The sequence below is a fragment of the Ambystoma mexicanum genome, chromosome 10 (genome assembly GCF_040938575.1).
Source record: "Ambystoma mexicanum isolate Mex_15411 chromosome 10, UKY_AmexF1_1, whole genome shotgun sequence".
Classification (NCBI taxonomy): Eukaryota; Metazoa; Chordata; class Amphibia; order Caudata; family Ambystomatidae; genus Ambystoma; species Ambystoma mexicanum.
In genome coordinates, this window is record NC_090932.1 from 846232432 (window position 1) to 846258984 (window position 26553).

Consider the following 26553-nt stretch of genomic DNA (forward strand, 5'->3'; position numbering starts at 1 on the left):
GGCCTTCCCCGCCTGGGGAGGGGGATCCCCCAGTGCAATGTTGACCAACTAGGCCAGGTATCTGTATTTTTCCAAAAAGGGGAGCCATAGTTCTTCCATATTTGATTTGGACTCAACTACCAGATGAGTGAGGAACTCCATATCGTAAATGGCCCGTACTTTCGTGACCCATACCTTTTCACCCGGCATGCAAGGACTTCTCCATTTCTGTGCCAGACAGCACCTGGCCGCTACCAACATGACCTGCAACATGTGACCCTGAGTTCCCTCGTGGTCGACCCCTATGTCGATTCCAAAGAGGAGCCAGGGGCACAGGGACCTCCCCTCCATGGACTATGAACCGCCCCACCGCACACCCCCCCCCCCCCCCTTTGATCGAAGATAGTACCTCTCCCCAGTATGTCTGGACCACTGGGCACTTCCACCACATGTGGATGTAGTCAACTTTTTACCTTCCTACATTTCCAGCAGTGGAAATGGCAGCGAGGCCGTGGAACGATGAGCCTGCCTGCACATTTTAGACCACCTTTCGTCTATCGCCTCCCCCAGGTCCCTCCCCAATTGAGTGCGCGCTGGTGGAGGGTGTCTCGGGGGCACAGCAGAAAGTTTGTAGAGGTGTGATATCCCACCCCACCCCCCCTAGAGCCCTGGGTGGAAATGAGTCTCTCGAAGTCACTTAGGTCTCTCCTGAGGGTGTCGCCCCATGATGGTTCGGTAAGAACTCCCTTGAGTTGGAGGTATCGGAATGGTGAATCGGTGCCTATTCCCAAAGCTTCCTCGAAGTCTTTCAATGGAAGAAATGAGCCCCCCCACCCGGAGGTGACCAGTCCTGCTTAGACCGGCCTCAAAACCACTTTTGGAATGCGGCTGGTTACGCTATCTTGTCTATGAAGGGGGAGCCCAGATGCAACTCAGTGGAGAAGGCCAAATTGTGTGCAAGCGGTAATAGCCTCCCTCCCTCCCTCCACAGGGACCATAACACTTTCAGGATTGGGTGGTTCAGGACCCTTCTGGGGATGTTCTTTCTTGGGACCCACAGCCATTCCTCCAGTGTGACGGGTGCAAGAACCTTGTTGTCCATGGCCACCCATTGCTTTTCCGTCCCCGGGATAAAGTGATCAATCAGCACCCTCAGCTGGGAGGCCATATAGTATGTCTCCGTCCTGGTACCCCACCCCGCCGTCTTCCCTTGGCCTGGTTAGTAACTCATAGGAGATCCTGTGTTTTTTGCTAGACCAGAGAAAGTTCAGGAGGGCTTGTTTTATTTCTGTAAAGAATGTCTTGGGCACCTGTACGGGGAGCATTTGGAACAGGAATAGGACCTTGGGGAGAATCACCATCTACACCAGGTTGAGACGCGCCATCCAGGAGAGACTTCATCTCGCCCATCTTTTTTTTTTTTTTTTTTAATGTCCGACCAGAGTGGGGGAAAGTTACCTGGGAATTGGCCCTCCGAATCACGTCACTTGGACCCCCAGATATGGGAACCAGTCCCTCTTTAGTCTGAAGGGGAGCCCTCTCACATAGAGGTAAACTAGGTCTGCCAGACCGCCCCCTAGGAATGCCACCGACTTCCCGAGGATGACCTTAAACCCTGATAGTTCTCCATAGCGCGACAGGCCCTGGAGGATCCTTGGGACTGTCTGGTATGGTCTTGTGGTGTAGAGTAGTGCATCGTCAGAGAATAGGCTAATCTTGCAGTTTGTATCCCCTATTCGTACCCCCTCTGATAGCCTCATCAGAGATTGCCCAAGGTTCCATTACCAATGCATATATTGAGGGGGACAGTGGGCATCCCTGTCCCGTACCTCGCTCCAGGGGAAACCCCCTCAATTCAGTCCCATTCACAACCACCCTGGCCGATGGAGAAGAATATAGCGCCGACATCCAGCCTAGCCACCTCGGCCCCATCCCCAGAGAAGAGAAAACCTCCCCCATGAAAGCCCAGCTGACCCTGTCGAAGGCTTTCTCTGCGTTAAGGGCCAATAAGACCGGCCCTCCTCCCGGACCGTCCTCGAGCTGAGCACATGGAAGGGTTTTACGCATGTTATCTGAGCCCTGTCTGTTTAGGATGAATCCCGCCTGGTCAGAGTGGATTAGGCAGGGGAGGCAACACTCTAGTCACCAGGATTCTGGCAAAGAATTCTGGCAAAGATCTTGGCATCTAAGTTCAAAAGCGAGAGGTTTATACGACTTACTCTACCCTTGCCCGCCTTGGGTAGTACAGTGATAAGAGCATGTAGAAACGTTGGTGGGCTCGAATACTGGTTTCTGATTTGGTTGAATAATTTGGCCAGTGGCTTCACCAAGATGGGTTGACATTGTTTATAGAAGTCAGCTGTATAACCATCTCACCCCCGGGGCCTTTCCCGCCTTAAGTCTCTTGATGGCTCACTCTGCCTCCTCCTCCTCTGATATTAGCCCCCTCCAAGGCCTTGCGTTCAGTGTCAAGCGGGGTAGGGGGTGTTCAGCCAGGTAAGTCCGGATATCATCCAGTGACTCGCCCTCCTGTCTGGTGGAGAGTTCGCTGTAAAAATTGGCGAAGCCCTCTGCTATTTCCTCCCGACCCTTGCAGACCTTACCCTCCTTATCTCTGAGAAGACCCACCCCTCTTTCCATTCTGCATCCCCATGCCCTATGTGCCAAGAGGGTCCCCACTCTATCGCCACATTCATAGTACCTTTGTTTGGTGTAATCTCACTTTCTTGATGACTTCCCCTATGAGGACCATGTGTAGTGCCTGCGTTTTTCCCTGAATCTCCACTAGCCTCTCGATCCTCCCCGGGCAGGCCTAACCTGGCTCTCGGGGCACCCAAGTCTGTTCGGATCTTGTTTTCAACTAGGCCCCTTTCACGCTTACGCCTAGAGCCTTCAGCTATCAGGAGGCCCCTAAAGGTGGCCTTCGCAGCTCCACAGCCATATCCGTCTTCCCCATTGTCGTTTGTTTCGAAATATGCTATAATTTCTTTCCTCATGAATTCCCGAAAAACTGGGTCTCTAAGGAGCTTATTACACCGCCATCGCGAAGATCTCGGGTAGACAGGCAACAAACAGTTTGCCACCAGTAGTTCATGGTCCGACCATGTTGTTGCCTCCATGGCTCCTTCCTTTTAAAAGGGAGTTCACTCAAGAAGGATCTGTCGACTAACTCTGCTAAACCAGGTACATTGGTGTTGTAGAACATTTTTGAAGGGAACAAGACTCTGATAAACAATATATGGACTGGGCTTGTCAATGTACTCCATTTACAGGTTGCCCAGGTTGGGGGGGGGGGTGTGGGGGGGAATCACACACCTGTGTCTTGGATAGTGACAAGTATTCTGCCATTGTTTAACCCAACTTGTTTTCCTTCTGTCATTTACAACTGTCAGCAGCTGGTGCATTTTAAAGGAGTCAAGAGTCAACTCGTAGAAATTGTACATAATTTTATTATAGTATTGCCTGAGCACAAAGTGTTATTGTGTGTGTGTATATAACATTGTGTGTGGACATTCCTTTGTGGGGGCTTGGGGACGACACTGTACTTAAGAACCAGCCTGCATCACCTCCTGAGAGCTAAGCCTTGATTGCTCGCCCATTGCTACCACTTAGAGAAGCTTGGCCGGGGTGCTCTGCTTCTAGAACACCCCCCCCCCCCCCAATGTCTTTACAGACTCTCCAATGTCTTTGTAGTGTTCGATACCTTGTTTGTGTACCCCCAGACAGGTTGGTCTCTGAAAACATCCATCAGATGGGCATTGAGCCATCCACAGTATTTATTGCAGTTTAAAGCCATGTGAAAAGGGACCAATTGGTGGGGGGTTTGATGGGTTCAATTGGCATGAGGTATCCTGATGGGGCTTTGGCCAGTATCTCCAGAAGTGGGTTGCCACCAGAGCGAACCCACAAGATTCAGCTTCAGTCCTAAAATGTGTCCCTCTACGAAACTGCTAATGTTTGGATCAGTCTTTTTCTCCATGGTGGGATAGAATTGTTCCATAAGAAATCTGGTGTACTGGAGCATCTAGAAGAAGCTTGCGTTAAGACTGTAGCCTTACATTATTTCCAATGTAATCACATTAATTATGAAAAACTACCCAATCAGTGGGGTTTTCACATTTTGGAAGACTTTTTTTTATTTTTTTTTGTTTTTTTTGTTGTTTTGTTCCCATTAAAGCAAAGCAAGTGCCCCAGGAAACCAAAAGTATTTTCAATTGTCCAATCCATGAAGAGCTTAAAATGTGTTCTTGAATACCCTGTGTAGTAGTAAGTTTGGACACAGACCTGATTCAAACAGACATTTATTAGAAAACGTCAAGAATAACCTTTTCCATATCGCTAAGATTAATTCCCTAAGCTACAAAATAAAAACAAAGGGTTCTCGTCTAAATATCCCAATGAAAGTGAAGTGCTCGGCCCAAAACCTGCCTATCACTGACCTACTCTAGAAAGAAAGGATAGAAAAGATTTCTAATCGGATGATTTTTCTCAGGGTTACTCCACCCAGGGACTTTTGTAGAGGCTGGTTTCTCACCCTCCCTCCCCACACACTAGTGGATGAGTCTCCTGAAGACTTTTGTAGGGTCTCTTCACAGCAAATGCAGACTCTTTGCTTGAAAAGACTTTCCTTTTAACTTTAAATGTCCCAGACCACTCCAAAGGCTTCTGCCAGGTACCTGCATTTATCCCATCTCTGGGGCCATTGGACTTTGTCCTTTTAGGTCTTGAAACAACAACTACCAAGAATGTTGATCTAATGTTTCCATGATGCTCTGGGTTTCTGGCCTCAGGTAGGGAGTGGGTGTTTCCAGCCCCACTTGTGGTAGTTCCTCTTGGGTTATGGGCGTTTTTCCCCTGCTCTTCCTTGGTTAACTGCTAGCTGGCTATAGCTGTATGTATCTCTTGTGTTTTCTTCATTGTCGTTGGTTGTATGCTTCTCTTTGACATCTGGTAGGCAATGGGTTTCTAAGGCCCAGGTTATGGTGGTTCTTTGGCTGCTATGGGCGTCTCTCGCCTCCTGAGCTCCTCGGTTGGCTGTGTGGGCTTTGGATCTTTCTGACCCTTGTGGTTCCTTGATTAGCAAGCCTCGCGCAGGCTATGGGTGTATGCAGGCCTCTTGGTTTTGTGGTTCACCTGTCCTTGGTGATGGACGTCTCTAGCGCTTCAATTCCTTGTTTGGCACCTCTTGATACCAGACAGGTTCTTGACTTGGCCCCTCGCGGGCTATGGGTCTCACACACCTGCTATTCCTCAGTTGGTCTTTCGCAGGCTATGGGCTCCTTTGGCACCCGTAGTATTTATTTTTTGGTTCGCCCATCTTGGGCTTCAGTCTGGATTAGCTTCCCTGTATAGGAATTAGCGACCTCTGCTTTTCCAAATGCTGTCTGCTTGCTGTGATGGTGAGGCCTGTGTCCCCTGCCTCAGTGGCCCAATGGTGCTAGCTGATTCTACCGTCTTCAGAGCTTTCTTTCGCCCACCTGCGTGGGACTCGTATCTGGAGTGGCTTTACTTGGCTGAGTACCGTCCTGCTCGACAGATGTTCTCCATCTCTTTGACTTCATTGTAGATTTTAGTTCCTCTGTGGACTGGGAGAAACAATCTTGTTGGTACGGGTGTTCAGTGAAAGGTGGCACCATATCCAGGTCATAAACCCAGCCTCACCTTAAAGTGACCCTGCATATAATGTTAAGGTTTAGTCTCCATATAAACATGTCTGACTGTAAGGAATGGGTAGAGGGTGTTGCTGTTAGGGCATTGCTTGTGCTAGGGGAGGGTGACTTCCCCAGTGGGTTCTTGCTTGCCATGTCCCCTAGGGGAGGTTGCTGTGTAGTGGATCACCTCCCTACTCCCAAAGAGGTGGCTCCCCCTTGGGGAGAAGGGTCAAACTGAATTAATCACACCTGCATCATCTGGAGAAGACTGAGAAATCTTTGTAAAGATAAATAATTAAGTTAAAGTTTCAGCTCTCATTTTTGGCCCTATGTTTTTTTTAATGACTACTTTGTTGGAGGTTTACAAAATAGACTATCTACCTGCTGGCCTTCTCTTTTTGGAATCCAGAAATGCTCATTTATTTCGTTGACTCCTGGAGTAACTAGTCATCTTGTAGAACTGCAGTTACTATTTATAGAGTTAGGCTGTGCTATCTGGATCCTCTTGTTTTTCTCCAGCAGGGTACAGTGCATATGTTCCATTGTGAATGACTTTCTTTGTCTTGTATTCCAAATTTCTTTAATGGCCAGATCGCATTCTAAACCCAATCTGTATGTATCCTTGATACATTTGTTTTTTGGCGTAATGTGTATGGCCACTTCTTAACCTGTCGTTTCCTGGTTTTTTTTTTTTGGTTTTTTTTTGGGAATCTTACATTTTCGAAGTCTTCTTTATTTCTATAAATCTTGTGCAGTTGGGCTCCATGATCCGCCATTGACTGTCGTGAGCACGGGTAGATCTAGGGACTATTATACTGCATCCAATCACTTTTTTTAGTTTTAAGTAATCCATGTAGTGCACATCTGGATAAGTAAACAGTCCATCTACTTATGGGTGCTGCCCTAGCACTGCTGTTATTGAAATTGACCAATATACCTGCTACCTAGATATAATTTAAATGTGGAGAACTTCATGTGCATGGGGATAAACCAATAGAATTTGGGGGAATACTTGGATATAGTCCCATTACGAAGGCCAAAGCTTGGTTCTAAATCAACTGGCTTTCAATATGGTTGAGTAACGTCTACAGCGCCTCCATCTCTGCTAGGCACCAAAGTCTCACCTTTCCGGCCAGCTAGAGGACCCCTCGCCCAGGGCTCCGCTCTAGCACTCTACGAATGCACAGGGTCTGTTGCAGAAAGATATTTCTAGTGCTCAAGCGGCAGCCTCCAAACACAGCTGCAGAGTTTGCACTCTGCATTGCCTGGGCCCAACTCATCCAGCGCCTCTCACCAAATGCAGAAGAGCCTGGTTGGACGGTCAGTGCCTGCCCTTTCCTTTGTCCGGGAGGTTTCTCCTCATAGTTAAGGGACACGGTGGTTGGTGCAGGTCTTCAAGGTCCATTTCCCCAACAGTTGGGCTTTTATTGCTTGATCAGCCTCATTGGTGCCACACCACTTCAATGATTTTCCATTTTGTTCGGCCCTAGGGCTGCCTATAATTTTCTCAAATGGTTATTAATTAAATCTCCAGAGCGCTTTAAAAAAACTGTCCTTTTAAGAGGGTTTGACCCCACCCGCTTCCTCTTTTACTTCTAAAATCGTCAATCTTAGCTCCATTTTTCTACCTTCTTATGCCCCCCTGATTCTCCCCCCCCCCCCCCTTTAGGGAATAAGAAGACTGAGTCCTTTTGCTTAGACCGAGTAATCCACAGCTGCTCCCTCAAATATTACTATCCTTGATATCATTATTGGGCTTCTTTCAAATTCTCCTTTCCATCCTCAAACAAACCACTGCTTTGTCCCCCAAAAATCGACTATTTAATTTATCCCATCATTCTAACTCGTGTCCTATCCCGCATCTTACTTTTTCTTTAATTTCAAAGTTATTAGAATGTGATGTCTATCCTTGGCTTTCTATAGATATTATAGATATAGATCTGTTCTCACCTGGTTTTCTTATCTTTCAAACTGAACTTAATGTCTCACGTGCCGGGGAACTTTCCTTTTCCTCAACACTGCCCTCGTTCTGCTTTTATTCATAGTTTGGCTTTTATTGCCGCTTGTATGGTAATGAGACTGATCTTTTATTTTTTGTTTTTTCCTTTCCATATACATGCACCACTAGTAAACGGGACACTTCTTTCCCGTGGTAAGATAGTGATTGCAAAAGGTTGAGGCCACCTTAGGGAGGTGCTTAAAACGCACACTTTTTCCGAGGAATTAATATAAGCCTGACATTTTCCATAAGGGGAAAAAGAAACCTATCTGCTCTAGAAAAAGCTTATGTATAGTTTTAATAAAGATTTTTGGAAAATCGTAACCACGGGTACAGTGGAATTGAGTCGAAGAGCGTTCTCGTCCATAGCTGGATCTGGTTGGTGGAACGAGTTTGAGGAGGTTTATTTTCGAGTTTGTATAGACGATTATGAGGCGGGTATATTGCATATGTTTAATGGCACTGACCATTCATTGTTGATTGAATCGGAGGTCGAATGGGCACTATTGGCACAGAAAAATTATAAAGCTCCTGGACCGGATGGACTACTATAATCTTTTTTTTAAAACGATGATTTGGGTCCTATTAGCTAAGCTTTTCATTTGTGTTAATATAGCTTTGTAGATCTGCAGCGAGGGCTGTACCGGATGTTATGTGCCCTGAAGACTGAGTTAAAGACCTGAGAGAAGGGAGGGCTATTCCATAACGCCCGGTACAGCCTGAGCTGTGGGTCTATATAGCTACTGCAACACTCTATATATTTTATAGAAATGGGTAATAAATGCATTTATAGGGTTGTAATTGGCAGCGGGGTGGGGGTGGGAGTTTTTAAACGAGGAAAGTAAATGCAGCTGTGAGCAGTAACTCGCCAGTATTTCACAAGGTGGGGAATGCAGGCAAGAGTTAGCAGTTAATAGTTGTAATATAATGTTGAAAAATGTAGACCATTGTAGCCGTTTCTGCAGTGCGGTAGTGTTGTAGCAGAGTGCGGTCTGATCTTACAGACAACCTAGCAAACGGTGCGATCACTTCTGTGAGAGGGCGGGGCCACGTAAGGCATACACAGGAATGCAAGAAAAAGATTAACTGTTGCTGGTGCGGGCTCAGACGACTCGGGTATGCGGCTAGAACATTTCCGTGCTATTATAGTTCTTTGATTTATAACAGTTTGTATAGCCCGCAGATTGACCAATCGGCTTTGCGAAAACACCATAAGGATGTTATAATTCTGTTTGAGATGCCAAGTTCCTGGCGCAAGGCTGTAATCGTCCCTATATTTAAGAGATCAAACTACAAGCCCATGTTAATTGAAACTTTATGTAAGGTCGTTTGTGGACTTAATAGATAGGAGAACATTATTTAAACGGCCAAGCAGGCTTTAGAAAGGGTGTAGGGACTACTGAGCAGACGTTTAGACCTGCTATGCTACTTGACGTACGTAGTCTTGAGTGGTGAACTTGTTAATCCTTTTTTGTAGATTTAAAATAGTTCTAGATCGCAGGAAATCATGGTTGACTTTGAAGGATTTAAAGATGGCACCAGAAACATTAACGTATATGAAGGGAACACTGCATATATCAGGTGGTGTCCTAGTGGTGAATGCACCGATCCATTTGAGGTAAATCAAGGTGTACAGGTTGTGGCCTTTCACCATTCTTTTCTCCATTATTTGTGAATAATCTAGCAACAGTTTTCCAAGTGCTCCGTGGATGTCCCTGACCTTGTTGGTGAGAAGCTAGCGCTTTGATTTGCAGATGATGCAGCTATAATTTCAAGGATACCCATGGAGTTAGTTGAAAGTTAGAAAAGCATTTTATTCTCTGTGAAGAAAAGGCTCTCTGTATTAATAATACAATTATCCCGGTCTGTCATAGCACCAAGATGAAGAGGATGATAATTTCTCATAAGAGACAGGATAGATTGTGTAGATAATGACTATTTGGACGTCCAGTTAAAAGGTAAGGGCTTGTGGAGCCCACATATTGCAAAATTATGTTAAATAGGTCACTTCTTTTCTTTTCTGAACCTTTTGGAGGACATGCAAAAACACCCAGCATGGGGGTGTAATATAGGGCTCAAGTAACCTCAGCTGTGTTGTATGGAGCTAGGATTTAGGGCTTAACAAATATTCAGTCGCTTACTTGTTGAGTGTTTTTATAAAAAAACGAATTGGCAAATAGTACCCCAAAGCTAGCTTTACCTTTGGAGCTGGGTTACACCGACATACAATATATGGCTAAGATTAAACCAGTATTATTGCTTTGTATCTAGGGATTACTAGAGTTGGCTGTATTTGGAAAACAGCCATGCTCTGGGTATTACATTTGATGCAAGCTTTAGTATGGCCTTGGGCAAGACATACACGTGCTATTCTATGCTATAAAATGGCAGGGCCTCTGGGACAAATCTGGAGATAATATGCACGGTTACATCGAGACTGTCAAAGACACTTACCATTAATGTGTATTGGAGGACCTGCTATCTAAAGTATGTGTCCAACATTGCTTGACTAGGACATCTAAACAAGACTTTCCTTTTGAAAGTTCTCTAAAAGCCTATCCTTTTCAGATTCAGCTCCATTTGAAACGGTGCTTGGCTATTTTACCATTCGCCAAATGTATTAAAAACTGAAAGTCCGATCTTTCTACATCATGCCCACTGTGCCAATGTCCCCACTGAAGATATATGGCATTTTCTACTCTTGTGTCCTATATTTATCAATTTAAGAAGACCATGCTTAGTTCCTTTGTTTAAAAGCAGTTGTTACCGAAGGTGGTGTCCTGGTACTGTGCTGTGATTATACAAGTAGTTGTATCTCATCTAGTTCTGGCATTTGACGTTTTGGCTTATAAATATTCTAAAACGCAAACTAAGCTAGATCAGTAATCCATTATTTAAAGTTTGGCATATTGGTTTTATCTGGTCTTAACCTATGAAATGTGCATGAATTACAAGGTAAGGCAACGACAATATATAATTTCGTACTTATGGAACATGTGTATTTCGCTGAACATATTTTACATGCCATATCGTGCATTTAAATTGTTTTGTACCTGCGTATTTTTGGTATATGCAAGGTTTTCTTTTGTGATGCTTTTTATGGAATTTTTCAGAATAAAGCTGTCCGCTTCAACTATGCGCAGTCTCTTTGGATTGTGTTGCAGGGCTATTTTTAAGCAATTTTGTGGTGGCCATATGAGAAATTTGCAATGTAATGTCCCTGCAGGTGGAACCACCTATGGTTCTTGGATGTTTCACCTGCAGCCGAGTGACCTCCTTTGATCTACCACTCAAGGTACTGCCATTGTAGCATTCGCCCACCTTTTTATTCAAATTGCCAAAACATAGACCAGTCCCTAATGACTAGACTGCTAGAGATTGTGCGTGATTTGAATACTGATGACGCTGTATTATGATTTATATTACCACGCCACATCAGTAATTGTCTCCATTTCTGGGACAGTCCAGAAAATTGATCTGAACCCAAGTTTCTAAAAGGGGACCGTCCAGTTCTGCTGGGATGCTGAAACTGATTAAAGAAAAGCCCCCTGGCCCTTTCTTCTCTCGCACCCCCACTCCTCCCACGCCCGCCACCTTATTTTGCATTTGTCGACGTTGCGTTGTTTCAAATTGTTTCAACTCCATTGACCCAGCAAGTGCTTACGTTTTGATCACAATGCTGTTTTTCTCACGTTCCTTGGTGCTATAGACTGGATGCTGTTCAGCAGGTTTTTTGCTGCCATGCTTAACCTCTCTGTTGCTGGGTTAGACCATTATCTTCCCAGGTTGGTTCCTGTTACCACATTTGATCACTGACACATTTTTCTACAAATTGAGTGGCACAAATGCAGGCTTTAAATATCCATTTTACAGTAAGTGCTTAGAGGCTAATTGCCCTTGTTACTATTAACTTGATTTGACATGAGATTTTTGTTGTTGCAATGTAGCCAATTCATTATTGAACTGGCTTACGTGGAGTTTAACTTTCTGATAGTAATTGAATTGCTTTTACGATCAATCTATTTTAAGGATGTTACTATTAAATGTATGTGGATCTGACATCAACAAACGACTAGATTTCACCTGTTAATGTGTTTGACATTTTTGTTTTTTCACAGACCGCATAACAGATCTCTTTGCATCAAGTGACTTTAGCGATCTTACACGATTGACCCTCGTCAATGCCATTTACTTTAAGGGCAGTTGGAAGTCGCAATTTAGACCAGAGAACACAAGGACCTTCTCTTTCACTAAAGATGATGAAAGTGAAGTGCAAATTCCAATGATGTACCAGCAAGGAGAATTTTACTATGGTAAGAAACTATTGTTGCAACTTCCAATCAAACGTTTGGTGACTTTTCACAATGGCACTGCTATATAGCTTAGTGTTTGTGGAGATGTTTATTTTTTTGCCAGAAAACAACTTGATAAATGGAAAAGTTGCTGTTTTTAGAAAGCTGCGGTTTATCAAGCTTGGTATTCAATATTCTTTTAGGCAAGCCTGAATTGTGAAATGTTCTTTAGCTGCACAATAGAAATAACCTAGCTTGTTCAAATACAGGTTTGTTTCATCTCAAGTAGACTGTTTCTAGGTACACTGCAGCCTAAAATGCACAAAATGAAAAGTCTTTAGTCTTTGGGCCTGGTCAGGGAGCGTACAAGGGCAAACGTCGAGCTGCACTTTGTGTGATGAGCATTGCAACATTGACAGATTGCGCATATCCCTGATCCATTTGGAGGTGGAGATTGGACTGACAGTTGCTAAAAGAAATTAGCCTGATCCAAGAGACTGCCCCTTCAATAGATGGGCAGTGTTTAGTAGAAATTCAACTTGTTATAAGCCATGTTGGGTCAAACCTATCAATCGGCAGTGGCAATGGTAATCCAAGGCTTAAATTCTCAGTGTTTGGATGTCTAAACTAACATTAACATGAAACCGATCTGGCATTCTAAGAGAAACAAGAGTGGACAGGACCAGACTGGTCATTTCCACTGCTATCGCTCAATCTTTACCACTTTACCCTAGTGGTCTGCAAATGATGTAGGTGTTCTGACCCCCTTTCTTCAGGCACCATACAGCTCTAACTACAAACTGCACACCATTGCATGTTGCATTGCACAGCCATGTGGAAATCTCAAACCTAGATGGAATCTACATCTAAAGAAATGAATAAAAATTATACCTCCCCACACCCGAGCTCTACTCCATAAGGGAAGTAGAGAATCCTCAAACTTGGTAAAATCCTCTGTCAACCTTTCAGTTATCCATCCCTTTAATTTAAGCTAATTTGCTTTTATAAACAAAAGCAACTAAAGTTTCTGTTGGAGCCTAATACAGAGCACCGTTCAATTAGTTAATACTAACTGCTGGTATTTTACAGCGCAGAATTACAAGGACAGCAAGCACTTTTGTATAAGCATATGGCGGGCATTTGCCAGACACTGCCATTTGCCCTGGTACCAGCACAGTTTGCCAGCTGTTAACTTGTGGCTACTTAATGCCATAATTTTCCATTAAATGACGTGTTTCCGATAAAATGGCCCATCGTGCTACTGCTATTGCTATCCTACATCAGGCTTTGCTATCACAAGTTAAAGAACGAATATTGTCTGTTAACATGAAAGGGCATTTTGGAGTGTTGCTATGATTCACAACGTGCCCTTGGTGCTTTACAATGACTAGCAACATTTGTATACATGCTTGGCCCTTCAATTCCTCATTAATGGGTTTACCCACAACACCACCTCCAAGCATTTAAAATTGCACAAGGGTCAAAACAATGTGCTCCGCAAGTTAAAAGTGGAGGTAGGGCTTGCTCAGTTGCAGAATCAGAAATTGCTCGAATTTTTCACCCTACATGGGTTTTTTTTTTCTTCTCTTTTGTAGACCCCTAAAGACATTCGTGTTTTGCCCACCAACCATTTCAAAATTCGGGACGGTTATATGTAGGTTGTCTAATTGGTTTAAGAAGGTTTTGCATTGATCACTTGAGCTATTTTCCTTCTTTGCAATAGAGCTAATATGCTCACATTATCACTTGAAGGAGCTTTGGGTCAATGCAGTATCAAACAAGTACTCTGATGGAAAAAGGTGATATTTTTTAAAGCAATCTCAGTATAGTGTTCCAAAAGCATTACATTGGCCTGCTGCCTGTCTTCAATACCCTAAGCCAGGGCTGCATGGTAAGGGCTTCTGAGTTGCCCTCTAATTGAGATCAGAGACGTTTTGTTATGTGGAGGTTTTGTAAAGCTCAGCAATCTCTCGGCGGTTACTCAGCGCTACTGAAATATAACAGAAATTAGTTAAACAAGTAGGTTTTCAATTTCTTCCGAAATGGTAGCATGCTGGATTCTCTTTTCAAAGTTCGGTGGGGGAGAGAATTCCAGAGTTTGAATGCCCGAAACAGGAAGGAGCATCTGCCAGCACTTTATTGGTATCCTGGAGCGATCAGTCTTCTGTCACCCTTTAATCTTAAGGAGCAGGCAGTAGTATACCTGCCAATTTTTACCGACCAAGGAGTAGCCATAGGATGTTGAAGACTTTCTAATACAACACACATACTTTTGTGCAAAATTCAATCTCTTCACTGGCTGTCGGTGAAGAAATGAAGTGCTGGGGTGATGTGCTCATATTTCCTATACTTTGTTAGAAGCCTAGCTGCTGTTATGAACCATTTGAATCCTAGTAATGTACTTGGGTAGGCCGAGGTAGATTGCATTATTAAAATCCAAGCATGGCCAAACGAAACCGTCAACTTTCACCTTGTGTGAAAAGGAGCGTTAAGGAAGGATTTTCTTTATCTCCGAAGAAAATAACAAGACTTGGTTACAGCTGAAACTTGGGAGTTTAATGCAAAAAGAATAGTACTGGGTGGATGCTGTTGAGCAGCGAGCGGATGAGGACGTGAGCCCATTGTGCTCTGTCCAGGCCATCATTATCCTGTTTTTGAATATCCTTTTCTGATTATAAAAACCAGCAGAATCCAGGTTTGGAAGAGCTGGGAACGCCATTGGAATGATTGGACCAATTCTCGTGGGAAACTCTGGTGGCTATCAAGAACCTCATGGTGTGGCAGGTGCCCCTGCTGCTGAGCACCATCATGGCACTGTTCGAACTTGGATCTTCGGTGGAACCTGACCTGCTCACTCTGCCTATGTTAGATGGGTGGAGAGTACCTGTGGCAGCGCCAGAGAGGACCCGGAGTTCTGCAGGGCGAATGATTGGTGCGGGAGCTCCCCGGAGCGGAGGACCATTGAGGAGCAGACTCTGTGCAGGAAAACCCACGGGTGCGTTCTGGTGTGTGCCCTCTCCTGCTGGATGCTGTCATCTCAAACATCTCAACTTATGGATACCTGCGGGGGTGACGACCACAGCAATCCTAGCACGCCAAGAAAGTTCTGAGTGATATTGTGCGGGGGCTGCTTTATCTCAACACTGCTTCATCCTGTGAAACTATGGCCGTGTGCCTGCACTGGGCAATTCACTGTGGAACCTAGGCAATGGAAGGGCTCCGATTCTTACCTCACTTTGTTAATATGTAACTCTGGCCAGAGCATTGGCTCTTCGGTTACGCAGTGGATGAAGTCACTGGCGGGGCGGGTGGAGGAGAGGGGGATGAGCCTGCAGAAATAATATTCATATCCTTGGCCTTCTCGAGAAATCGGTGGGTCCTAGCATGTAAATGTAACTGGAAAAATTGCTGATTGAGTTTATGAAACCCACGAGTCTCTGAAAAATGTTCTGTTGCATGATTGCATCAGAGCCGCCCAGTCCCCCACAGGCTTGAATACACCAGCAGCCTCATCTGACAATTATTACTGAACTATTTCAACCGCAACGCTTTGCTACCGATGGCGCTTGCTAGAGGACCAATAACATTTTAAGGGTGCTAAAGTCCAGATAGCCTGTCAATCATTAGACTCGGTCAAGAAGAAGCTCCAGTCTCCAGGAAAAAAAGTGCTCTTTTCTTCCCAGCGCAGCTTAAGATCTACCTCAATAGACTATGCACCTTTTTGCGGATCCTGGCAAAGTGTGGACATGGTTGTAACTGCATACTGAGGGAGGAGGCTGATCCATGAGGTCGAGGTGGTGGTATCCCATATCGAGACTACGTATCCCGGCCCCAGGACGCTGATACTTCTCCAGCAGAGGGTGAAGCGCACCCATCCTGCAGCGAGGGCTGAAGGTCTTAAGGATTTCACTGAGCTATCGAACCAAACGAAGAATCCAATAGGACACCAGAACCATGCTTTTGACATTAAGGCAGTGTTGGAGACATCCAACACTGTCTGTTCTGCTCACTACTACCACCCCGCCCCCCCAGACTACTTCTGTTCTAGTTCTTAAGTATTGGCTTCACATTCTTTGTTAAACTGTATTGCCCAATTGGCCCCAAATGGGTTGTAGACGTGGACATGTGAGTTTAAAACACAGTTCAGTTCAGCTAAGTCCCAGAAATGTGGAACAAATGGGAGGTCAGTAAAGGGTGTGCCTGAAAACTCAATTCATGTAGAACGGTTGCTCTGGATGCTTATAATTTGGCTCTATTATGTCTGACTCTCTAGTTCTTATCCGTGGAATGTGCTCAATGTTGCATGTTTAAAACCAATTAAATTTGTACTAATAAAAGTAAAAAATACAATAAAATGAATAGTACTGAGATTTTGATCAGACTGTGACATTGGCCAAAGGACTGTCCAGCAAGGGGTCGGGGGGGTGGGGGTCCACTTAAAATAGATTTTATTCAATGAAAAACTCATCAGGATTCATTATTAAAGGGTTGGAGTCCATCCAACTGTGCTATTATGGCTGCATACTTCCCCATGTGCAGCACAGCTTTACGCATCCTTTGTGTGTGCAAATGCTGTCTAGACCTCTACCCATTTTAATGTATGTATTTAGTTCTATTCCCTGTTAATTTTTCCAGGCATGTTAGTTGCTATGTCTGAAAATACAGAACACCTTTGTGAACCCCCAAAAAGTTTTTCCACTTTTTTCTTTAGTCCCATTTGTACTACTGCATAAGTCAAAGAACAAACATTGAAAATGCACTTTCACCTATTCCCAAAAGCACATCTGTTATTGTGTGCACACACCAAATACTAGTTTTGCCAATGCTTGTTTTCTGTTTCACTCAATTGAGCAAGTTCCATTGTCTGTGTTCTGTGACCCAGAAAAGTAAACTGTCCCAGCTCTGCTGGCCATGGATTGCAATAAATCAGTTTAATGTGACCGCTACCTTCCTCCTCTAAGCTTAAAATAAGGTGATGTCATGATCAGTAAAGCGAGCAAATACTATTCCATGGAGACTAATCTTGTTGTTTCTATCAGAATGACCAAGGCAGTTAATATAAATTGCAACATTCACATCTAGCAATAAATGACAATGCCAAGATGTGAAGCAGGTGGAACAAATGCCATCGTTCTGCCCCAAACCAATAGATCTTGCACCAAGTGGTTCTTTTTGGCATTAGCAAAAACTAAAGACCATGTCAACATTTTTTGCTAACTCCTAGGGTTGACTTGAACACAAAGCATTTTCTCAGTCCGTACAAGGAATGCACTATATTCTTTCTAGTGCAAAGCAGTGTAATATTCTAATAAACTGTTTTATTGCTTAGAACCAATAATCATTGCAACAACTTTTGTAGATAACCTGCTTGTGCCTGCCTATGGGGCTAAATGTCAAGGTTTTTTTTTTTAAAGTGACTATAGACCAAGAAGCCCTCGCCCTTGGAAAATAAACCCATCTGTAGTAGAGGGCCCTAATCCTGTAAGGCAACTGGTTGGATTAGGGTCCTTGTATTAATCAAATTGCGATTTTGTCTTCTGTGTTAAACGGAATGGTACCTGTCGTCCCACCCAACTACCAATTTGTGTTACAGGAGTAATATACGCCCTGATTTAAGAATTGTTGTGACCAATGCGCATGGTTTTCAGCATGCAATTTGACTGCCTCAAAGAACTGAAGATCTGTGTGTAATGTGATAACAAGGAGTGAGACGCAGACACAGGGGAGTCAAGTCGATTGTTATAGACTTTCTACATAAAACAAGGGTCTGTGTGATGTCAAGATGTCCTGTGTCTGAAATCCTATTTTGGCCCTCGCATTCTAAAAGGAACTCTAAGGTGCGACGGGTAATGTCTTTGACTTGAAAAGTGCACGCATGTTCCAGTTCAACAAAACGCAATTCCAACAAAAAGGCTCCCACTTAAATGGTGTTCACAATTCCTTGCGATGTCTCTTCCACAGGTTTCTTTCTAGCAAAACAAAGGTTCCAAAATACTACCTAGTGCTTTCAAACTTAAGAAGAGAACTTCACTCTTCCAGTTATTTGCAATTCACTTCGACTCCGCCTGTGTTGGGGATAATACAGTATAGCTCAAATATACACTAACCTTAACAGTTGCAGCAGAGTAGGGAAGATATGCAAGGTATTGCCCAGAGCCCTTACCCCCCTCTGACTGGTATTCTCAGAAAGGGAAGAACCCTAGGGAAAACTCAGGTACCAAAACCCTAGTGATCCAACATCTGGCTGCTGATGACTGTTTAGTCGGAGGGACACAGCTGGAATGATGGGGAGAGAGGCGGTGGCTTCCACAATAAAACATCCTTCATATTTACGGATCTCATTGAAAATGGTCTAATCCTGCAGCCGGAAGAGATTGCGACTGCATCAACAGTCTAGTGCAAAGCGTATGAACTATGCGCCAGCAATATAATGAATCGAAGGGAATATCTGCAGGATCTGTTAAGTAGCTTCTCTGTCAGAAAGATGACATCCAGTCTCACGGCGTCTGTCTCTGTAATGACATGAGCAGTACTGGGAGCGTTTTCTTGACATTAGATGCCGCAAACATTCAAAATGTTTACCAGGAAAGGTGGAAAAAAAAGGTAAACTGTGAGTAGTTGGCAAGCATAGAAGGGCGTAGAGACAATGACAGATAGAATTGCTCCCAGGACGGTGAACTAACTGACGGAGCGGTCTGCTTCAACAGTAGCAACACTTGGAAACCTGGTTGTCTTGTAGATTTCCGGGCTGGGGGCAGATCCAATGACTAGGAAGGAAGACAAGCCTCTGCATCCGCCTTCTCTGACCACTAGACCTGCACTTGACGCAAGAGATGCCATGTTGAGAGAAGAAACCCTCCGTGTGGACATGCTGCCAGTGATCCTATAGAAGGGGGCTCCCGAAGCGAGACATGAGACTGCTATATTCTCCTACCAGGACTTACTTATACAGTTCATTCAATTCACAATGCCAAGGTCCTGGGTTACCCTTAAGATTTGTTTGACACAATTGGTTTGGCCTGGTGTACTCCCTTACCAGGACTTTCTTACAAACTGTTCACAAGTCTCTTAATTTCGAGTGTGGGTCTTGGACTCCTATTAAACTGTAGGCTTCAGCCTTTGCCACGCTTTTGATATCCAGTTAGAGACCCTTTCTTATTCACACTTTTCGCCCTCTCCCACAGGCTCACCAGTTATGTGCGGCTGCTTCGGCATACTTTGTGATCTTCCATGGTTTCTACAACACTGCTGTAGGTCGGGAGCACGTCCTGTCCTTTCTCTGCTCTTTGGCTGGCTTGCGTGGTCTGGAGGCAGCGATCTGTTGTCACTGTCCTTGCAACGCAAGGGCTCTGGTTGGTCTGCTTGGCGGGAACAGCAGACATGCCACGTTGCACAGCCCTCGATATGCTCCTCTGCGGGTTCTCGCCAAGTCGTTTCTCCGTCCATTTGGAGCTTCCTGCTCTGGTCGGCTGCTTTGGCTTCATCAGCTATTGGAGATTCAAAACTCCTGCCACTGTGCCACTCCCAACTAAGAGCACAGAGTGGGCTTCAGTGCAGTAGTGCTCTTTATAACTCCATTCCTCCTTGTTCCAGTATCTTTAAAGGGCTCATACACATGAGACAGATAGTCCGTCTTTGTCATTACAGGATATTTCATTACAGGATATTGTGGGATGCCATCAGCAAGTCTTGTGGGAGGTTGGGTGCAGGGGGTTACCACAATCTGCCATTAAGGCATGCGGAATGGATGGGACATCCCTCAAGGGGTCAGATGGATATCGTCTCAAACCAACCTCCCCTCATGAAGGTCGCCAACCCTCATATGGTCGGCTATTTGAGGGAGGGTCAGGATTGGGTAGCAGCTGCCATCCTCATGAGGATGCCTCTGGGAAAGGAGTGATGACCACAGATTCATCACAGTAAATACACTGACTACAAGATAATGGTGGGAACTTTGGAGTTGTCCGAATCCATGTTTTGGGCCTAGGGATTGGATGAGGGTCATGTTCACTAATGACTGAGAAATCGCAGGATCGCACAGGCTCCACTAATATACAGTATGGCATGCGTAGAGGAGCCCTAGCATAGCGGGAATGCAGACCATGTAAGGACTACAAAAACTGGTCATTGCTAGAGTGCGCCATTGGTCTAGTAATGCTCGCTTATCCTTGCTAGTTCTACCAGCACCCTTGTCTAGCTAGTGCCAAGATGGTGCCTCTGCCTTAAATTCCCTGCCAGTCTCCTCAAAATCTAAGGCAATACCCAGGTTCTATGCCCAGCAACATTCGCGCTGCCTGAATTTCCAACCCCTCGGTTTCTGACCAGAATAAAATAGTCTTGCCAAGTTTCTTTTCTCCAAATTGTCATTGATCATATAACAGTGAATGGCTTAAAGCTGCTGATATGCCCATTTTATTTTCAAGTTACTTCTCGGCCTACTCACTTATCCACTAGCCATGATACTCCAGCACCCATGCACACTGGTACTTCAGTAAATAACTGTCTAGCTTCTCACTTTCTCCCAGCCCCACACAAAATCCTTGCAGATGTCACCACAAATGTGAAAGGAAGTACCCTATAAAAAGAATGCTAGGGAACTCTCGACTCCAGTGTGATCAACTCCTGGGGACTGGATGAGGACAATTTCCCACTCCCCAATATCTCCACCTGTACTCCTTTGTGGGTGCATTCTTCAAAATAAAATCACGCAAGATCTGCCATGGAGTAACATAAGAGGAGAATAAGAAACCCTGTGTACTCTGGGTCCAGTCTCACCAAAACAGGGTGAAAACCCTGAGTCAGTTGGCCCATGTCCCCTGTTTGGCAGTCCTAGAAAGAGCTGATGGAATTGTTCACGAAGTTGACTCCATATGACGAAATGACATCTGCTCCGCAGAAGTAAAGGGATGAGTAGTGACTACCCTGCCCCACACTACACATGCAGTGATCCCAATTCTAAAGGTGTAATTGGGCCCAGAATTCACGGTATAACTCCTTTGCCGACTGGTAAGAATTTCAGTAGCAATGTTAAAGTTCACTTAGTCTTTAAACAAAAAGTAAGGAGCAGGGTCTTGCATGTCACTAGGGCTCTGTAAGGGAGGTCGGGGGGGCAGAACCACATGCACTACTTTTCAGTGGTTTAGGAGCTTTGAGGCAGAGAGTCTGCATCTGGTTGGTTAGTTTGAGAGGAGCAGGAGGGAATGCACAATCTGCACTGGTCACGAAGAAGCTTGGGACAGGCAGGTAATGTCCAGGTCGGCATTACTCGCGAGCAGTTTGGGGTGGTAATTGTTGGGTTAGATTTTCATATTTATGCCAAATCGCCTTCACATGTGAGATCCCCAGCACTTTTGTTGGACTTGTGGATTATTTTTCTGTGTTCCTGAGTGGGAACCTCCTGCCCATCCCCATTCACCCTTTCTTTTACTCTTTTCACAGAAGTCCTTTTTGCGACTCATACATATTTTTGGAAACCTGCTTTCCCATAACCTTTTGGGTATCTAAATTTTTCAATTGGTGCACACAGCATTTTCTGTGCAGTGTTGCTGGGGAGCCTGTTGGGCTTCCTTTTATTTTCTCTTGGGTTCCTTGCTGGAAGTACTGTTCCCAAGGGTAGAAGCATACTTTGTATCCTTTGCACAATTCCCATTGTGAGATCCGCACACCCAACCTTTAAATGGAGTGCTGAGGAGATGCATAGTAGCCCCTTTGTCACTGTTGCTGTAACTTTTCTATTACACTTCATTACCATGGAGAACTTATATGATATTTTATTTGTATCGCGCTCGTACACAAGTGTTTCAGAGCGCGACTAGGCAAAGGAGAACACAGCACAACATAAAAACGATCTTACTAGGCACAGTGACATTGAACACGCAAGTGCATGGGAAAGGGAAAGTGCATGGAAGGGGAAGAGTGGAAAGTGCAGAGCCGAGCAGCGCAGATAAATAAAATGAATACAAATAAATAGAAAATGGAGGCAAACTGTGGTAATGCAGCCAGCAAGTGCTGTGTTTAAGGCAGCAGACTGGGTAAGTCTGAATAAGTGCAGAAAAAGAAAAATGGGGTGGGGGGGTGGGGGAGTGCTGTATGGGTTACAGATAGTTCCCAGTGCAAGGGGTGGCCAGAAGGCAGTGCAGGAAGGTGGCAGGGTGAGCAGGTACCTGGGCCCAGGGGACAGAGGGTGGCCAGGTGCACAGTGCCAAGAGAGCAGATCAGCAGGGGAGAAGGGGAGCGAAGGAAGAAGCAAAGAGGAAGGTTTTGAGGTGCTTCCGGAACCGGAGATGGTTCTCAAGTTTTAAAGTGGCAGGGAGGCTGTTCCAGAGGGAGGCCCCAGCTGAAGATGGCGATCTACACCCAGCTCGTTTCTTTGAAAAACGATTGACCCGGGGGGAGTTTGAGGTAGAGGAGCGAAGAGCTCGAGAGGGGAGTTATTTGCGGAGGGATAGCTGAAGGTATTTTGGACCCAGGCCCCAGAAAGCCTTGGGGACCATGCAGAGGGTTTTGAATTTAATCCTTGCATCCACTGGGAGCCAATGGAGAGATTTCAGAGCTGGAGAGTTATGATCCCAGGGCTTGAGGCCAAGAACAAGTCTCGCAGTCCTGTTCTGGATAAGTTGTAGAGGGCGGAGAGTAGAGACAGGTAGATTTAGAAAGAGGCTGTTAAAGTCCAACCGAGAGAGAACCAGAGCTTCTTAGGGAAGGAGTGGAAAGGAAGAATACCTCTGAGGAGGTGCAGTAGGAAGTTTGACTTTTTCGAGATATGGGCTGAGAAGGGAAATGTGGAGTCAAAGATGACCCCAAGGTTCTTAGCTTTGCAGGTAGGGGTAGGAGGAGGGCCAAGGGAGGCCGGCCAGAGAGTGAGGGAAAAGGGATGGAGATGGTGTGCCAATGAGGATCTCCGTCTTGCTGGCATTCAATGATCATTGGCGGCACACCAATCTTGAATGGCAGTTAGGCAGTCAGAGATGAGAGAGGGAGAGGAGTTGGCCGAGAGCAGCCGGAAAATGAGTTGTCATCAGCGTGGCACTGGAAATTTGAGCAGAAAATCGCAATGCAGTGAGCGAGAGTTGCCAGATATTGGTTGAAAAGCCAGGGTGAGAGGTTAGACCCCTGGGGAACCCCACAGGTGGAGAGGAAGATAGATGATGGGGAAAGACCCCAGTTGGACCTGGGAGGGTCGATCAGAGAGGAAAGAGGTCAGCCAGGCCAAAGATACCCAGATTATCACAGAGATGGTTAAGCAGGTTGAGCAGGATGGTGTGGTTGATCGTGTCAAAGGCAGAAGAGATCAAGCAGGATGAGGACAGAGGGAATGTTAGAATCAAGGTTGGAGAGCAGATCTTCACCGATATTGAGGACAGCAGTTTCCGTGCTTCTGGCCGCTCTGAAGCCAGACTGGTGGTCATGGAGACAACCAACAGAATCAAATGAAGGTTAAGCTGAGAGATGGCCAGCTTTTCCAGAAGTTTGCCCTGAAAGGGGGTAATGGAAATTGGGTGATAGTTTGCCGGACAGGAAGGATCAGCTGTGGGTTTCTTGAGAAGAGGATGCACAAGGGAGTCCTTCAGAGGGGAGGGGAAGGATCCTGAGGCAAACGACTGGTTGCAAAAATCAGCAAGGGCAGGAGCGAGGGTGTCAATGTGGTCCTTGATGGTTTTGGAGGAACAGGGATGAACCTGTTTTGACGAGGCTTTCATAGATCGGACGTGACTAGCGTCCTCGTCGGGGGAGAAAATAGGAAAGGAAGAGAAGGAAGGTGGGGGTGGTCAAAGGGGGGGTCTGCAAGCACAGACTGAGGGAATAAGAGGGGGAGGGGGATTCAGACAAAGACGACATTGCCTTGATGTTCTGCAAGCTAAGAAAAGATTTGTATCCTACATTTTATTTCAGCACACTCCACCTTATGTGGAGTTTTGAGGGGATACACTGTATCCCCTTATCACTGCTGTAACATTTTGCTTAGTGACGAGCATAGCTTTATGCCTGTGGATGTATTCTACTGACTCATGTTGTTTATTTTTTACTCAGGCTGTGTACACAGCCACTGTAGTGCACGGAATGGTGGCTGTATTCTTTATTTTTTAGCCATTTCTTGTATGCTTGTCCTTTCCTAGCCTTACTGCCCTCCTGGCTGGGTACATTCCTGGTTTGACTTTTGTCTTCGTGGGAGTTCTTTGAGAAGCCTGCTGAGGCTCCAGAGTCTGTGAAGGCAGGAACAGAGGGAAGTGGCCAGAACTTCAGTCCTTTGTCTTCTGGCATGGCTGCCTTGAACCATTTCTAATTGAGAGGCTGGCTTGGCTGTGGGAAGGGTGGTCCCCCCGGCCTCCCTTCCCACCACCACGCCCCCACCCAAAGTTAAATGTAGCCTGTGTGCTGGTTGGCTGGAAAATGGTCTCCTTCTGGAAGCTGAAGACCAGTCGACAACTGGAGCTGAATCCAATGACAGCTGTAGCTAATTTCAGTGACCAGTGGTGCCTGCTGTGTAACTGCTGCCTGTGCTGACCCGTCCTTTGTTGCGACGGGAGTCCTGAAGACAACTCAAAGCCATAGACTGGTGGGAACATCAGTCTTAAGACCTGCATTTCGAGCTGTCCCATGATGAGGTGTAACCTTCCTGGGCTGCAAACCACCAATACCCTGGGACCTGGAACTTGTGTGCTGTGCATAGTCTTCTGAAAAACGATTATTGCTGAGACCTGGACCCCTTGAAGCAAGATTCCACTCCTTGAAGTCCCATCCTCAGTTCTGGACTGAGATAGCCAGGCAAATTGATCAGACATCCGTCCTTCATCTGGTACCTTGAAAAGGGGCCCCAAATCCATGAGAAGCCCTGAAGAATCCTTTGGTACGAGCATTGCCTCTCGACTGCTGCCTGAAGTACCGATCCAGTGTCCTTGCTTTATTCACCACGACCAAGAATCCAGAGACCGGGTCCTGTGCTGCTGCATCTGTCTGCAACATCTTCACTGCTGAGGTACTGTGTGGCTTGAGGTAAACCATACCTAAAGGCTTTGTTGCTAATGTGTGGCTAGGGAGGTGATCCATGTAGTTGGGAGTTCGCCCATACCGTTCACCGCAGGAATGCATGTAGGGCATTTCCTACAAAGTCCCTTTTACTTGCTAGACAAGAAATCCTCTGGAACCCTGACTTTCCTACAGTTTGTACCTTTTTATCCTGCTCACAATTGGCCCCTGGACCATCAGTGTCCCCGTCTGCCTTTGAGAACTCATTGTATCAGAATTGTCACTGGACCTAGTATGATAGCAATGTCGTCTGTCTCCTCCTCCTTCCCATTACTTGTCCCCCCTCCTATCCCCCAGCACTATCGTAATGATAGTCGCTTGTTTTGTTCCTCCCCTCCCTTTCTGCACCCTCTCCCACACCTTTTGTTTTTCTCCTGCTCGGTCCAAACCCACAACTGGCTGTCCATCCCAAACTGTTTGGTCACAACCTGGCATTGCTGTGGTCTCGTGTAGAAGGGATCAGATTCAGTTCCCTTCTTTAATGGCTTGGCAGGTGAAGAATGATGGTCTGGAGGGTTGCTAAGAGCAATGCCAGAGGTTAAGATTCAGTCTAAACCTTCCAGCCATGTTTTGCTTTATTCCCTACGACAGCCTGATAACGCCACCCATCTCCTGGGGGAATGATTTCTCACCTGACTGGAATGTTGGGGCCCCCTAAGGAGTTGACTGGTGTTGGGGGAGAGTGGTGGGGGGGGCACATATCACCACCCCCTTTGAAGGCATCCCATACAAGCCTTTAAGACGAGCTGCGTCATCCAGGTGTGATGGTGTGCTTGATGATCCAATGAAGAGAGACTGATGCATCTTATCCTGCATGGGCACAGCCCACTTGCCTGCATACCTCAACCACTACTTGATTACACAGACCCAAAACACACATTGCCTAATACAATAGAATACACCCGAGACCATGGAAAATTCAGACCAGCTGTTGACATAATGATCCGGCTATCCCACTTCCCTGACAATTTGCCACAGCACTCATTCTTTTACCTGCTTAACTATGGGTTGCTGCTCTCCCTACACCTTTTGTGCTAGCTAAAAATGCATGCATGCATTTTAGAAATCCTTTCTTAACATACATCTTATCAGTCTATAGTCTTCTGAAGGGTGTTTCACCCCACAGCAGCTCAAGGCCATACCCGTGGCATTAGGTGCTATACAAGTGCCATGTAACATAACCTAACAATAGCTGCTGCACTTCTTTGCTCTCGTCTCCTCTGGTGTCTCGGGTGTCCTCTGCCTCCTTTTCTACCCTAACTATCCCATACTGAATCATCTAAACACATTTACCCCACCCCCTCACAGGATTGGTCAACTTACCTGACTTCTGGGGAAGAGCTTACAAAAGGCTTGAACAGGCTTGTAAGGCCTGCCCTTCTCGCGCAGGCATGCAGCGTTTCTCCCATGTGCACATTATTGGTCCACAAGAGAAGGTTGCTGAAGGCCTTCTTGAAGATCATTTTGTAATCTGGTCTCTGGTGGTTTAGTGGAGGTTTTGCTGGTATGGTTTTTCTGGACTCTTGTATTTATTAAAAGGATCCCTGGTGGTTAAGTGGGTGATCCCGCTGCACGGTCTCCAGCAGCCTCTGCTCTTGCTGCCGTG

At 45.6% G+C, this 26553-nt stretch overlaps 1 protein-coding gene across 2 annotated transcripts in view; it reads left to right on the forward strand.

Moving 5' to 3' along the window:
• Nucleotides 1–26553, forward strand: part of SERPINI1 (serpin family I member 1) — a 248935-nt gene that overhangs the window by 190903 nt on the left and 31479 nt on the right. For both annotated transcript variants that reach the window (XM_069618495.1, XM_069618496.1), the window contains exon 4: nt 11748–11942. In XM_069618495.1, coding sequence (XP_069474596.1) covers nt 11748–11942 — 195 coding nt within the window. The remainder of the gene's footprint in view (nt 1–11747; nt 11943–26553) is intronic.